Source organism: Rhododendron vialii, chromosome 8a, assembly GCF_030253575.1.
Source record: "Rhododendron vialii isolate Sample 1 chromosome 8a, ASM3025357v1".
Taxonomy (NCBI): domain Eukaryota; kingdom Viridiplantae; phylum Streptophyta; class Magnoliopsida; order Ericales; family Ericaceae; genus Rhododendron; species Rhododendron vialii.
The window spans coordinates 26,219,371-26,232,970 of record NC_080564.1 but is presented as its reverse complement, the minus strand read 5'-3'; the positions used below and the strand labels follow the sequence as shown (position 1 = coordinate 26,232,970).

General features: G+C 42.4%; 1 protein-coding gene across 2 annotated transcripts in view; it reads right to left on the bottom strand.

The window, feature by feature from the left end:
• The window catches only part of LOC131336483 (protein NRT1/ PTR FAMILY 2.11-like), a 41,556-nt gene extending 29,631 nt beyond the window's left edge, over positions 1–11,925 (bottom strand). Inside the window, exons 1-4 of one of the 2 annotated variants that reach the window (XR_009202849.1) lie at positions 11,774–11,925; positions 11,055–11,272; positions 9,397–9,950; positions 8,254–9,281 (exon numbers count right to left, since the gene is read on the bottom strand). Coding sequence is in view for 1 of the 2 variants with exons in the window: in XM_058372348.1 (XP_058228331.1) it covers positions 8,381–9,281; positions 9,397–9,950; positions 11,055–11,272; positions 11,774–11,849 (1,749 nt within the window). In the remaining variant the exon portion in view is untranslated. Of the gene's footprint in view, positions 1–8,240; positions 9,282–9,396; positions 9,951–11,054; positions 11,273–11,773 lie in introns of those variants that run through there. The other variant, XM_058372348.1, reaches the window with a different exon arrangement.
• Positions 11,926–13,600: the final 1,675 nt, after the last annotated feature.

Sequence of the window (13,600 nt, the reverse complement as noted above, 5' to 3'; positions counted from 1 at the left end):
GCAGCGGGAGCGGTGGTCTTCTAAGCAAGCGGATTGGACGAGCTTCCAGCCTAGAGATTAGATGGCTGGAATACTCGGCTGCTCCTAGTGACGTTGGCAACATCCCACCAAGAAGACGAGTCCACAAAATCCCACAGATCGGCTGGCACCTCTTCCAATTTGCGTTTTCCTTTATCTATTGACGCCACTGTTGCGGTCGAGTCTGTCCCCAGAGCTGAGTCCCACTCCAAATCTTTCATCACTAATCCCTCCCAAAAAGCAGGATCCTGCGCAGCATCTTCCTCGAAGGGTGCCCCCGGATTGGTGACAAACGGAACGTCCCAGAATCCCCCATTGACAAGAGCAGTGTTGATAGTCCACACTTCGTTTCCCATGTTCAGATCAACAATGTTGTCCACATCCCAAATATCAGCAGGCGGTGGAGTTTTAATGGTCTCCTCTGCATCCCAAAGGTCGGCGGGAGATGCATCCAGGACCATGATCGAGCAGTCATCTTCGGGAGAAGAAATGATAGGGCGAGGCTGTTCCAGAGAGACAATGTCGAGAGTAGAGTCAATTTCATGGATGCAGGGGTCGATCTTGCCGGCAATCGAATTCACCAATGGTAACATGGCGTCGAGCGGGCGACGGATATTGGACATAATCTCTCCTTCTTGAAAGTAGTCCCAGTATTCCTCACTGATATCATTTTGGTCCAAATCAGCCTTGAGACCCTGACCTACTTGCCATTCATCGGGTTGCGGATCCCATACGTATTCATCGGTTTCTACCTCAACCTGGTTCAGTTCGGGCTGGTAAAAGAGTGCGAACAAAGAGAGACCGTCCAAAGGGTCAGCCTGTGCCGCATTCCATTCTCCCTCCCACTGGTTTAGCCATATCTGATTGACTTGAGGGTGCGCGGGAAACCCCATGTTGTACTGTTCGATCCAGTCATTGCAAAGCTCCTCCCATTCCTTAGCTTTGTCTTCCATGGCCCAACCGGCTGCCATCATGTTAACACTTGGCTCAGAAGGAAAGGGTACGATTGGTCTGGGGTTGCTGGCTGAGGTAATATGGTCGGTGGGGTTGAATATGGTGGAGCTGAGAGTTATCTAGTTTACTTGCGGGTTGGGGTCGTGTTTAGGCAAGGAATTGGTGATGACATTGGGTTTAGTAGGTGGAGTTGGAAGGGTACCATTGTCCACCAAATCCTGTATCGCATGACGAAGGCGATAGCAAGAGTCAGTGTAATGGCTGGGCATTTGGTGGTATGCATAGAAAGCATTGGGGTTATGACTGGGGGGTAGATTTTGAGGAAGTGGAGTTGAGGCTAAAGGCCTAAGGTGTCCGATTTTGACTAACTTCTCCAATACCGAGGAAAGTGGTTCCTCGAAATTGGCGAAGTTACGGGGTTGGTTGCGGTTTTAGGGTCTTTGAGCAGCTTGCACTTGGTTGACATCAGCGATGTGATTGGAGTTTTGGGCAGAGGCATTGTTAGCAGAAGTTGTGTTGGCGTAGCTGTTGCCACCAAACAGAGCAGTGCTGTTTCCGGTATACGCACGGGGCTTTGATTTTGAGGCTGAGGTATAGGAGGAATTGTCACTTCTGGGTAGAACACCAATTTGGAGGGCTTCTTCGATGGCCAACCTAGAGTCGTAGAAAGTCTCGAAGTTCGCTCCTTGAACCAACACGAGGTTTTTAGCAAAATTCGGTTGCAGATTGCGGGAAATGATGCGGATTTGGTCCTTCTCGCTCGGGCGATCGGGCATGAGAGCGGCCTTGGCCCTCCACCTCTGGATAAAGTCTGTGAAAGACTCCTTGGCATTCATCTTAGTTGATTCCAACTCCCTGGTGGTCATTTTGAGGTGGGCATTGTAACTGTACTGAGCATTGAAGGCAGTGCTGATGTCTTCCCATGTCCGTTTCTTGGAAATGTCGAGTGATAAAAACCACTAGAAGGCGGGGCCGACAAGGGTTTGCGGAAACAGCTGAGCCATTGCGTCTTCCCCAATGCCATGCAGTTTCATTGCACCATGATAGGCCAATAAGTGAGTTTTCGGATCTCTAGTTCCGTCGAACTTCGCGAAGTCGGGCATTTTGAACCGATCGGGCAGCCTGGCATTCGGGAACGGGCAAAGACGATCCATGTCTAGCACTCCTGCCCTTTTCCTTTCGGACTTGGCGACTTCTTCTTCCAATTTCGCCATTTTGGCGATCAAATCTGCCATTTCTGGGCTTGGAGCAGGATTTTCGATCAAAAGGTCCTCTTCGGCAGCGACTGCCCGCTCTCGTCTTTCGCCACCTTCCCCTCCTGCTGCGAGTGGAAGTCATTCTACGATTAGGGTTCGGAGGTTGGCCATAGAGGCGTCGGCCTGGTCGGCCCTTTGCTGCATGATGGCTAGGTTGTGCTGTAGATCTGCCAATACGGTAGCGAGATTTGGAGGTGGGACATCTGCCATGGCTAGAACTTCTGTTTTAACAAGCTTTAGTGATGCCGGTGGAGACGGAGTAGATGGAGGGGACTCGTGTGGAGTGGTCGGTGGTGAATCCTCCCGTGACACAGTGCAGGCCAGAGCTTCCGTTGTGACTGACCGACAGGCGACCCCAAATCAAACCTTCAAACGGACTCGGCGGACGGCCCTAAGTAGGTTTAGCTCTTGATTTCGAAACCCTGCTTTGACATCGGCATGACTTTACAACAAAGTACAAGAACTCAGTGATAGCCTGCAATCATTTTATTTGAAAGAATCGAAAAGAATGGAAAATGAGCATGTCAACCTCGTCGGTGTCCTCCTAGACTCTAGAACTAGAGAGAGTCTGCCTTACGATACTCGGACAGTTGCCATAGAATCCTCGGATTTTCTTTTCGACGGTGTATCCTTGATTGAATCGAATGTTACTAAGAGATGCCAAAACAGCATAAGCTTTTGGCTTTTCCCCTCTCGAAGTTTCAAAGTTTGATTTCGGAACAATTTGGTGTAGATGGCGTGATACCGTAACCGAAGTGGCGTAAGCAGCACTGTGCCGGAGCCTGAGCGGTGTAAGTGATTAGCACTTTTAACCCGAGTGGTGTAAGCATCACGGCATTTTCTCCGTTGTTCCTAGTTTTTCAGTTTGAAACCTCGATCGGGCATTTAGATAAAGACTTAGAAGGTATTGATTTCCCGAAGCCTCATTGATTAAGGACTTGAAAATTCTTGGTAACACGCAACATCGAGATGCACGACTCGTCATCGGTCCAAGGCAACGTCGAACGGGCGCAAGACAGACTCGACGAAAGACATCCTAAAAGCCGCCCTAGCATGCTCCTATGCAAAACGGTCATGAATGTATGTACAGACATGCGATAAGGAAAGCAGTAACACATAGACAGGATATGGGGGTTAGATGCAAATAATCCTACCCTGCGGGTTCCTGTCTTAGGTATGAAGGTTCTAGTGCTTTGTAAGCGCTGTAGAGGCCGGTTTTGGCTAAAGGGTTCCTCTGACTAGAGCCGCGATAAACCTCCCATTGCAACGCGTAGAGCAAAGCAACGGTCGAACGGTAGTACGACTCATCATCGTCCAAGGTTGTTGGGCGTTCGAGGACCCCGGGCTCCAATAAATTGTGCCGTTTACCCAAAACACCTCAACGGGGCTGACCAACCATCGATGCGAACGGAGAATGCCGAAGAATGATTTGATGAGAGAGAAATGCAACGTTTTTGAAAATAAATGCCCTTTGAAGTTTGGCTCACTTTTGCTAATTAATATTTGAAGAAAAATTACACAAGTGAACAATAGTAAAAGCCCCAGTTCGGATTGGTCGGATGCTGCGATCCTGTTATGTTACCATTCCGTTCTTCAGCAGCGCGAAACGTACTGTTTTGACAGACTTTTGAAAGTTTATTCAATTATGTATTAATCGCCAAATACCAATCAATGCACTGAGTCCCCAGCAGAGTCGCCACTGTGGGCACGCGCCCCGGAAGATTCTATTCATAAAATTGGGTGCGGCCCTTTTTCGGAAATGCGCGGCAAAACGCCTCGATTCAGAGTCGCCACTCTGGTTTTAGTGGTGAAAACACCCAAGGAACCGAATTCGAAAACGTTTGCCACGTTTGTTTGATTTTGAAAAAGGCGTAGACCGGTCCATCATTACCTTCGATATCTGAGGTTCGGGAGCCAGTTTACGAGAGGGGAAGGGTTTTATGGCACCCCTCTCGCCCAATCCGGAGATCGGTCTCTGCTTAGGCATTTTTATAAATCTTTTGCATTCTTCTCTCATTTAGTCATTTTTTAGCCAGTTAGGGCGGGGGAACAGTTAATGGGGATTAAAATCGTAACAAGTTGCATTTATGTGATAAAATGTTTATAAATGTCTTGCTTGCAATAATAAACATAGATTGAGAACAAGCACTGAGCAAACAGAATAAGTTGGAGTACGCTGCCCTGAAGGGATGTGAACAGACTCCGCACCAGCATGCACTGGCCGAACCAGTGCATGCTGGCAAGACCTGCGCACGCCACAACACAACTAGCGTACTCCACTTATCTAGCCTCTCAGTCTTTGTTTGCAATCCTCTGGGCTCTGGAAAGGGACCAGCGCACACCCAGGACAAACCACTCAGTTAACAAAGCAGGGTATATACAGTTACAGACAGATGAGATGGCTTCAAGCCACGAAAGACAACAGAATACCCCAAAAACAGTGTGGGGACATAAAAGAGGCCAAAACTAAGTTAAGATGCAAGGGCCAGCCACTGGATCCTAGGGGAAACTTCCGTACGCCAGTTATAAAAGACCGTACGCCAGTTAGACCTTAATCCAGTGCTTGGCTTTGCATTATCTGGGCTCTGGAACATGACCAGAAGGATCCCAAATGCCTTTTGAACAGATAAGGAGTAACAATTAACTACTACAGCTAAGCAGCCCTAAATGTACAGAAAGCAGTAAACTAGTTATTAGCATGCTAAGGTGATTGACAGAAGTATAGATTAACAGAAATGATGATTAATGATCCCCACGCCAGTAGTGCACGTACTGCCATAACTGGCGTACGGCATGAGTTTACTGGCGTGCGCCATGTCTCATCTCACACGATTGTTGTATTTTACCAGTTTAAGGCCAGGACTAGTATTACTTACTAGCCTGGACCTTACTGGTTCCCCTTAGGAGTTGAAAACAGAAAGAAACACAAAGGTGGTATACCTTTGGTTAGGATGAAGGGATGACTTGAGCTTTGATTTGGGGAGATGGAGAGTGACAAGGTGAAGGATGTATCAGTGGGGGATGTGACTGAAAGGCCCCTTTTGCTTCCTCTTTCAATGGAGGATAAGAGAGAGAGAGAGAGAGAGAGAGAGAGAGAGAAGGAAGAGGGCTTTTTCCCTTTAATGTGGCTAACCCCTTGCAAATGAATGCAAGGGGGGTATTTATAGAGGAGAAAGAGACTGAGGAAGAGGCTTAACCAGTTGGGTTAGGGCTGGTTTGGTTAAGGGGGGAGCCTCTCATGCATTAAATGCATGGGACTTGGCTTGATGGAGGGTGTAGGAGAGAGGGGGAACGTCCCTGCCGAATGTAATCATCAGGAAGACTGTGGCCGACATCAGGGTGGCACAAAAGTCTCGTCCATGTGGCTGAATAAAGTTGATTTGACTAGGCTTGATTGGCGTGCGCCACATATGGACCGGCGTGCGCTAGTGAAAACTGAGTCAACGGTCGATGACCAACACATGGCAGTTAACAGGCGTGTGCCAAGGGAACAATGGCGTAAGCCAGTTTGGGTATTGCTAGGGCTGTTTGGCTCTGGTTTGAAGGGTTTGGAGTGGGTTCGAAAGAGGTTCGGGACGCTAAAAGCTCAAACACACCATCATCCTCAGGCTGTTCTCGACCATAATCATCATTGGGGAAATAAAAGATCGAAAAATAGCATTATCTGGACGGTCCAGAATGGGGTGTCTACAACTTGAGGCTGGGAACACGAGAATTTTAGGCTATACGAGCACATTCCTTACCTTTGAAAAGGTAAGTTTTGCCTTTTTTCATATCTTCAAACGCGGCATCTGCCCCATATTCAAACACCATCCCTTTGAAGAAGGAGAACATCTCACCAATTGTTATTGGACCTTTAATGATCTCGAAATCTGTGGTGCCTATTTTTCTTCTCAAGCAATGCACAAAGAGGTCTTCTCTGGTTCATCGCTTTGTAGAGGCACAAGCGCACAATCTATTCCATGTTCTGCAAAGGTTGTGTTCTCAAGTGATGGAAACCTTTGCATATAAGACATGGTCCTTTCTCCACCTAGCCGTTTATGTCTGTGTGTGGAGCATAGTTCAACAACATGTACTAATTCTTGATAAATATGTAGGCTTCAAATCTCCTAGATGAACGGAATGCAACATTTATATAACTCGGACATTTAGCCACATCGTGAGCATACCAGTTGAAGGCGAAAATTAGTAGTAAACATTGATCGGGGGATTGTGGTGGGTAATCTACCTTGTCTAGATCATATATCATGTCTAGAGCTTTATCGGGATACGTATCGCGTATCTTAAGATATATACGTTTGTTGGAAGTGTAGAATTTTCTATTATTTAGTTCGACAATATTTTTGGAAGAGGGAAAATACTAAAGACAAGAGTTGGAAAGGAGTGTGTATATTGAACTCAATCTTTTTTGGCTTGATACAAAATGGCCACAATCCATCCCTATTTATACTACTCTATGGAAGGCTCTATTACAAAGATAGTATTTTCATACAAGATAAATTTTGAGATAATTTTAGAATTATGCATGTGATTGATTAATTCTCACAAAAATCTCTAGATATTTAATAAGGATATTCTAGAGTTTCTAGGGTCAGATATTTTTGAGTTTCTAAAAACTAGATATTTATATTTTCTTTAGTAATATCTTTCATCTGCGGGTTTTGTCAATTGAACTTGTTTGGACTTACCTTTCTTGTGCCAAAATACTAAGATTAATTTATGCTTTCACAATGTTAATTATAATTAATATATAATCAAAAAATAGATAACACCAACAAACTATGCTTACAATTAAAAAAAATTAATTTGCTTTGATGTTAGGCGTTTGTAATCAGGGTCGGCCCGGGGATAGCCCCGCAGGCCCGTGGACTTGGATAACCTCCCGGATTGTTGCAACCATAAAAAAAATTCGAGCTATAGTTTTATAATAGATATTAAATTTAACAATATTATAACTATATGGCTTTCTGGCCTATTGGAAAGGCTTCCATTCTTTACCTGTAAGGACCGGTCAAGGGTTCAATACTCAAGCAACCCACTTTACTTTTTTTTTTTAAACTCCTACTATAGTCTAAGGCACTCTTTAATGTTGAGGCTTATATTTTATTTGGGTAATCAAATTTTATTGGAATACTTTCTTTCTTTTTTATCTTTCGTTCAAAATTTGAACTTTTTGCTTTAATCTTAATTGGAATAATCAAATAGATACCAAAAATTAAGATTGTATTTCAGAACATAAAAATTAATAGTGATAAAAAAAAATATAAGACTTAATGTTTTAACTTTTTGCATTTATCTTTATATTAAATATTTAAAATGAACAAGTTAAATATCAATTAAGAAAACATAGGTTATGTAACAATATATAGAAGTTCCACATTCTTCCAAGAAAAAATTTATGTCTTTTCTGAATTTTTCTTAGATTCCCGTTAATTTTTGCATTAATCATTCATTTCAACGAGAGGAGGGTAAAAAGTAAAAAAAAAAAAAAAAAGATAAAAAGAAAAGGAGGGTCACTAAAGAAAATAACTTTTATTTTGTCCTTAATATTGTTCTATCTGAACCTTTTTAAAACTTTGGTTCACATTTTTATATATTTCTTGTTCCTTTCATCATGATTCATAATTAATTTCATAAATGACGACAAAAAGTTTGTGTTCTCTTCTTCCAAATAATTTTGTTAAATGAGGCTGTGCTGCATCAATTGATTATGTAGCCAATGGAACCTCCCTCATAAATAGGAGGCTAGCTTGGGAAGAAGTGAGTTTTCCTTTTGTTATGTCTTGTAAATCAGGAAAGACAAAGCCGAGGAAACACAGCAAGTTGGCTAATCCAACAAGATACAGTGAAGGGTCATTCCCATGAACACAAACCTATGATTGACAAGTGCAAGCAAATTTTTATCACTATGACACTATCTCATTTTTTTTTCTAAAGAAAAGGAAAAAAATAAAAAATCAAGAGGGCGACCCATAGCCTTCCCCTTAGGCCCCTCTCGACGATTCGAAAGAATGGAAAGATCAACTTTTTTTATAAACTAAAGATGTTCCGTTACATATTTATGGATTTCCGTGGTGTGTATTCGTAATACGTAGGACATGCATTCGCTTTCTAAGTAAAACAAAACAAAGAAGCTCGACTCGTTTTGTGTATCAAACCGGAGGGTTATCGGACTGCATTGTCTCAAGGGGAAAGTCAAGGGTTTTGGCATTGGCTCCTTTGTACTTGTACCACTTTGCACACAAAAGGAAGTAGACCAAGTTCAAGAACTCTAGTGCAGCGATTAGATAGTAAAAGTAGTCCAATCTCCCCTTGTTAAGATCTTCTGCCAACCAATTCCCTCTCGCATCTCCCTCCGTTATGCCGTGCACCGTCGACACCAAGAAGCTGCTCAAATAACTCGCCAACGCCATCCCGCAAAACAAGCAAGACCCCGCGATACTCCTCATGTTTTCCGGGAACTGCTTGTAGAAAAACTCGATTTGTCCAATAATCGCGAACCCTTCAGAAAGTCCCGCTAGTGCCAACTGAGGGACTAGCCAGTACCCCGACATGGAAGAAATCGCACCTTTTCTCGGTACAGACCCTAATGTTGGCCTAGTAAGAGCTAAATCCCTCCTATGCGTTTCTACTATGGCCGATACGACCATAGTGGCTATCGCGACGCCCATTCCAATGCCAATTTTTTGGAGGATTGTGATTCCGTCTTCTTTTTTGGTTAGCTTTCGGAGAGTTGGCACTATGATTCTGTCGTAGATAGGGATCCATATAGTGAGGGTTAACATGCTGAAGACAATGTAGGACGCCGGTGGGATCCGGAAACTGGTGTTGCCCAGACGCCTGTCGGACTGAATGGCCTGGAAGACTACGTAGGTTTGCTGCTGGACTACGGAGACGTAGTAGATGATCCCTGCCGCCCATATGGGTGTGATTCTCAACAGGCATTTCAGTTCTTCCACTTGCTGGATACTGCAGAGTCTCCATGGATTTGCGGCTGAACCGTCGGGCTTGATTTGGTCTTCAGGGGTGATGATCGCTGCTTTGTTGAGGAATCTGTGAGTCGTCAACATTTTTTATTAGCTAGTGAGTGAAATCTGGTTCAAAATCAAAAGAGCTTGTGGCGTAGGGTGAAGTTGGTTTTCTCACATCAGCAAGCAGAGTTTGATACCTGAATTGCTTCGTGTAAGCGAGCCTCGAGCTGATGGAATTAGGAGGAATGTGGTTACAAAGGGATACCGACGGCTGTTCCGGCAACGCCGCCTTTCTCTTCTTGACTGCGGAAACTAAAACCTGCAGCACACTCGTCACGGGGCTCCCCGCGGGAATCACCATGACGTAAATCCTCGTTCCAACGAAGAAGAAGAAGCAGGACAAGAACATGAGGAACGTCGGGATGGCCAATCCCCAGGCCCAGCTCTTGTCTGTCTGCACGTAGACGATCACCGTCAGGGAAACCATCATCGCGAACGTGAAGGTGAAGTAGTACCAGTTGAAGAAGCTAGTGATTCCCCTCTTCCCCGACTCTGTGTTGGGGTTGAACTGGTCCGCTCCGAAGGCCAGGTTGCACGGGCGGATACCGCTTGCGCCAATCACCAGTAGGACGAAGGCACTCAGTAGGAAAGCCATTTGCCATGCAGTTGGGGCAACGCATGTGTCTGTAGTGCCACAGGAGGGAGGGTGGAGGTTTGAGATTGCTGCTGTGAGTGTCAGTACGAGCATCCCCTGTAGTTCAAAAATGGGGATAAATGGTAGAGTTTAGACTTCTGTACGTATGAGATAAATGGAGATGATCCAGATGTTCCAACTTCCTAGTTTGTTTTTACAGCTTGTGATGGAATGATGAAAATATTTTCTAACAGCTGTTCACCTCATTAGCTTCTGCATTTTTGCTAAACTAAATGGACTGAAGTTTATGTTTTCATGAATTTCTAAACAAGTACGTTATTTTCCTCACGTACATCAATTAAAATGTCATTTAGAACAACTTGAATGTTTGGATTAGCTTGTAGTCTATTAAATTTAGCAAAAACAAATTAAGTGATTGTTGTTCTGTTCTTCATGCACTTTTTTCAAGTTTTGATCCACTTAGATGTGACGCATGGCTATTTTCTAAGGGTATGTCTCAAGTAAGTGTGATTGGATGAGTTATTGGTTGGACTTAATTTATCCTACTTACATTGGGTTGCACAATTTGCCTATGAGATAGTGTGTTTTATCACTAAATAAAAGATGGGATAAATCAATTCCAAGGAAGCTAGTCACCTTGACCGTTATTCATGACAGAGCATCCGTGTACACAATCACAGAGCATCCGTGTACACAAGCATAGCATTGAAATACCATAGGGGTTGTTTGAAGTAAAAGTTTCGAGAAAGATTTTTGGGTAGAGAAATAGATAGAAACACGGGAGTAACAAATAGGGAAAAATTCATTGAAACCTGTACAAAGAGAGAGGGATCGAGCTAGAAAGGTTCTGAAAACCCAATACAAACAAAGCCATAGTGACGCTAGAGCTCAACCTCTCTCATAGCAAAATTTTACACGAGTGATCTTGTGTGTATCATAAATCATTTGGTCAAAATAATTTAATTGGCTTAAAATATGGTTAGGCTCCAACAATGTATTGAATATCCCCTGCATATCCCAAGCAGTCCCTGTCTATCCCCTTAATTTGACGGGCAACTAAGCATGCCGTAAAAATGATTAAACTTTCGACTCTCGGCTGGTGATCTAACATTTCAATGACGGTACGATCTATTGTACATATAATTAGAAGTCTTGTAATCTCTAATAACATTTACAAGGGGGTAGAGGTAGGATTAGTACCAAGGAGGAGGATATGGAAGCAAATCCCAGAGTTTTATAGCGGCCAAAGTAAGTGTCGGAGAGGAAAGCTCCGAGCAGGGTTCCAAAGTTACAAGTCCCATTGAAGACGTTGACAAAATTTGTTGCCGTAACCGAATTCATGTGGAACACATTTGTTAGGTACACCAAGAGATTCGATGACGTGCCGAGCGTTCCCAGCTTCTCAAATGTCTCGTTTCCTGCGATTTTATTCAGAAAAGAAACAGGTCATTGAACTAATTGATATATATACAGGTTAGAGTAACGGTAAGTTAAGAAAGTATGGGCAAAACAGGAGGGAAAGGGAAAAGGAAAAGAAGACCGTCTTCCCGTGTGTGTGCTTTGCGCACACGAGCATGCAGGGGGCCGGTGTATGCATGGCGTGTGCGTCTATTTTCAAAATCTCTATATATACTCGACAATCGAGTTCAAATCCTCTGTACCAAGATTTCTTTGTACCTTTGTTATGGGGCCGTCGGACCATGTGAGAATCTTATCTTAAGGAATTTCTCATGTGATTGAACGATAAAAAAACTAAAGCGGCATGCACAACAAGGGAAGTGAAATTGTAACAGATACGAATCTTAAAGCATATGATTGTAATATTGTATGGTTAGATAGGAATAGGAGTGAGGTTTTGGAAACAGAGGAGCGAGGTTCTTGCGTGCATGTATGTTTGTGCAGCTGTTGAATATATATACCTATGACAAAAGGCATGGCTTTTACTCCTCTGTACTTTGGCTCATCGCTTTTACTCACTTCCTTAGCCTCTTCCATGGTTTCCTCCCTCTCTCTCTCTCTCTCTCTGGATTTTGGTATTGCAGTTTAAGTGGAGTAAATTGAAGTAGGGAGAAGATATTAGCTTATATAGGGACTCAGATGCTCTCCACATATTCCCCTCCCCACATCTACCATGAAATTATACACTAATCCGAGAGTACCGTCATATAATACTCCGGATCACTTTACACCCACACGTTTTTGTGGAGTCTACTACTAAGACAATGATGTATGATTATAAAGTTGTCCGGAGTACTATGTGACGGTACTCCCGGATTATTGAATAATTACTCACATCTACCACACATTTTCACCAAAATATGTGATCTCATCAATGAATTGGAGGGACGGCCCAGATTAAATTGTAGCCCGAAGTTTGGAGTCTCTAACTTACACAATGCCGAACTACTGTTTAGTGCAGTTGGTAAGTCATTGTCTCCCCTTTGTAGAAGGTCTTAGATTCGAGTCCCATAAGGGACAGGCCCTTTGGGGGCCAAGGCTATGGAAAGTCTCTGAACCCCGTGTTAACCTTAACACTCCCTACTAACCCCTGCTGATGCATATCGCTTGAAAAAAAAAAATCTTACCCCACTCAGTTTCTCTATTTGCTCCAAACGGAAGCTAACAGTCACCGTTTTTTCCATTCCCTAACAAGGAAAAATTAATCCCGTTTGGAGCAAATAAGAAAGGACGTCGTGTAAGCTAGAGCTAGAGGTCAAACTTCAACCTTTGTATTCCACGGTTGAAAGCTAAACTCTCCTACCTCTCTACCTCTCTCATCCGAGAGATTATCCAGGCTAAGGCTTCGTTTCAGAACACCTTTTTAAAAAATAAGTACTTATTTCATATTTTCAAACTCAAAAATAATGTAAATGAAAAATAATTTTTCAATTTTTTTGCATCGTATTAAAGATTTCAATGAGATTTATCAAACAAGATCCATATTGCATATTTTTATATTTCAATAAGTCTATAATTTTTTAGCTTGAAATTACCTTCTTAAAAAATAAGGACTTAAAACCCATTCTGGAACGGGACCTAAGTTCTTTTTAACTAATAAGTCTAGAACTTATTTTGATATTTTTTATTTTTTGCAATTTTTGTTTAGCTTTTCTTCGTAATTTTTGATTAATCGTTCATCTCAACGAAACGAATCAAACAAGTATAAAAGTATAAATCGATGTTAAAAGAATTCAAATAAGACGGTACTTTAGACAAATCAGACAGCTCTTTAATACTTTTTCCGTCTTTAGTGAACTTCTTTTTTACTTTCGGTCATAATTTTTTTACTTCTCTCGTCAAAACGGATAATTAATCCTAAAAATGTCACTCGAATTTAATAAAAATTCAGAAAAACACGAACAAAACATGTAATATAAAGAAGAAAATTAAATTAAAAAGAATGCAGCTAGTGTTTATAGAGTACAGGAGGCACGTATGCGAATCCTTTTCAGGCTCCGTTCTAGAAATCTTTTTAAAACATAAGCAGCTTATTTCACATTTTCAAACTCAAAAATAATGTAAATGAAAAATAATTTTTAAATTTTTTTTGCACCGTATTAAAGATCTTGATGAAATTTATTAAATAAGATCTATATTGATAGAAAAATTATTTGCCTAAACATATTATTTTTAAGCTTAAAATTATCTTTTTAAAAAATAAATATTTATTTTACGTTTCGGAACGAGACCTCAGTACCACACAATCCAGCTGCATGGTCGACCACATACTTATATAATTATTTTGA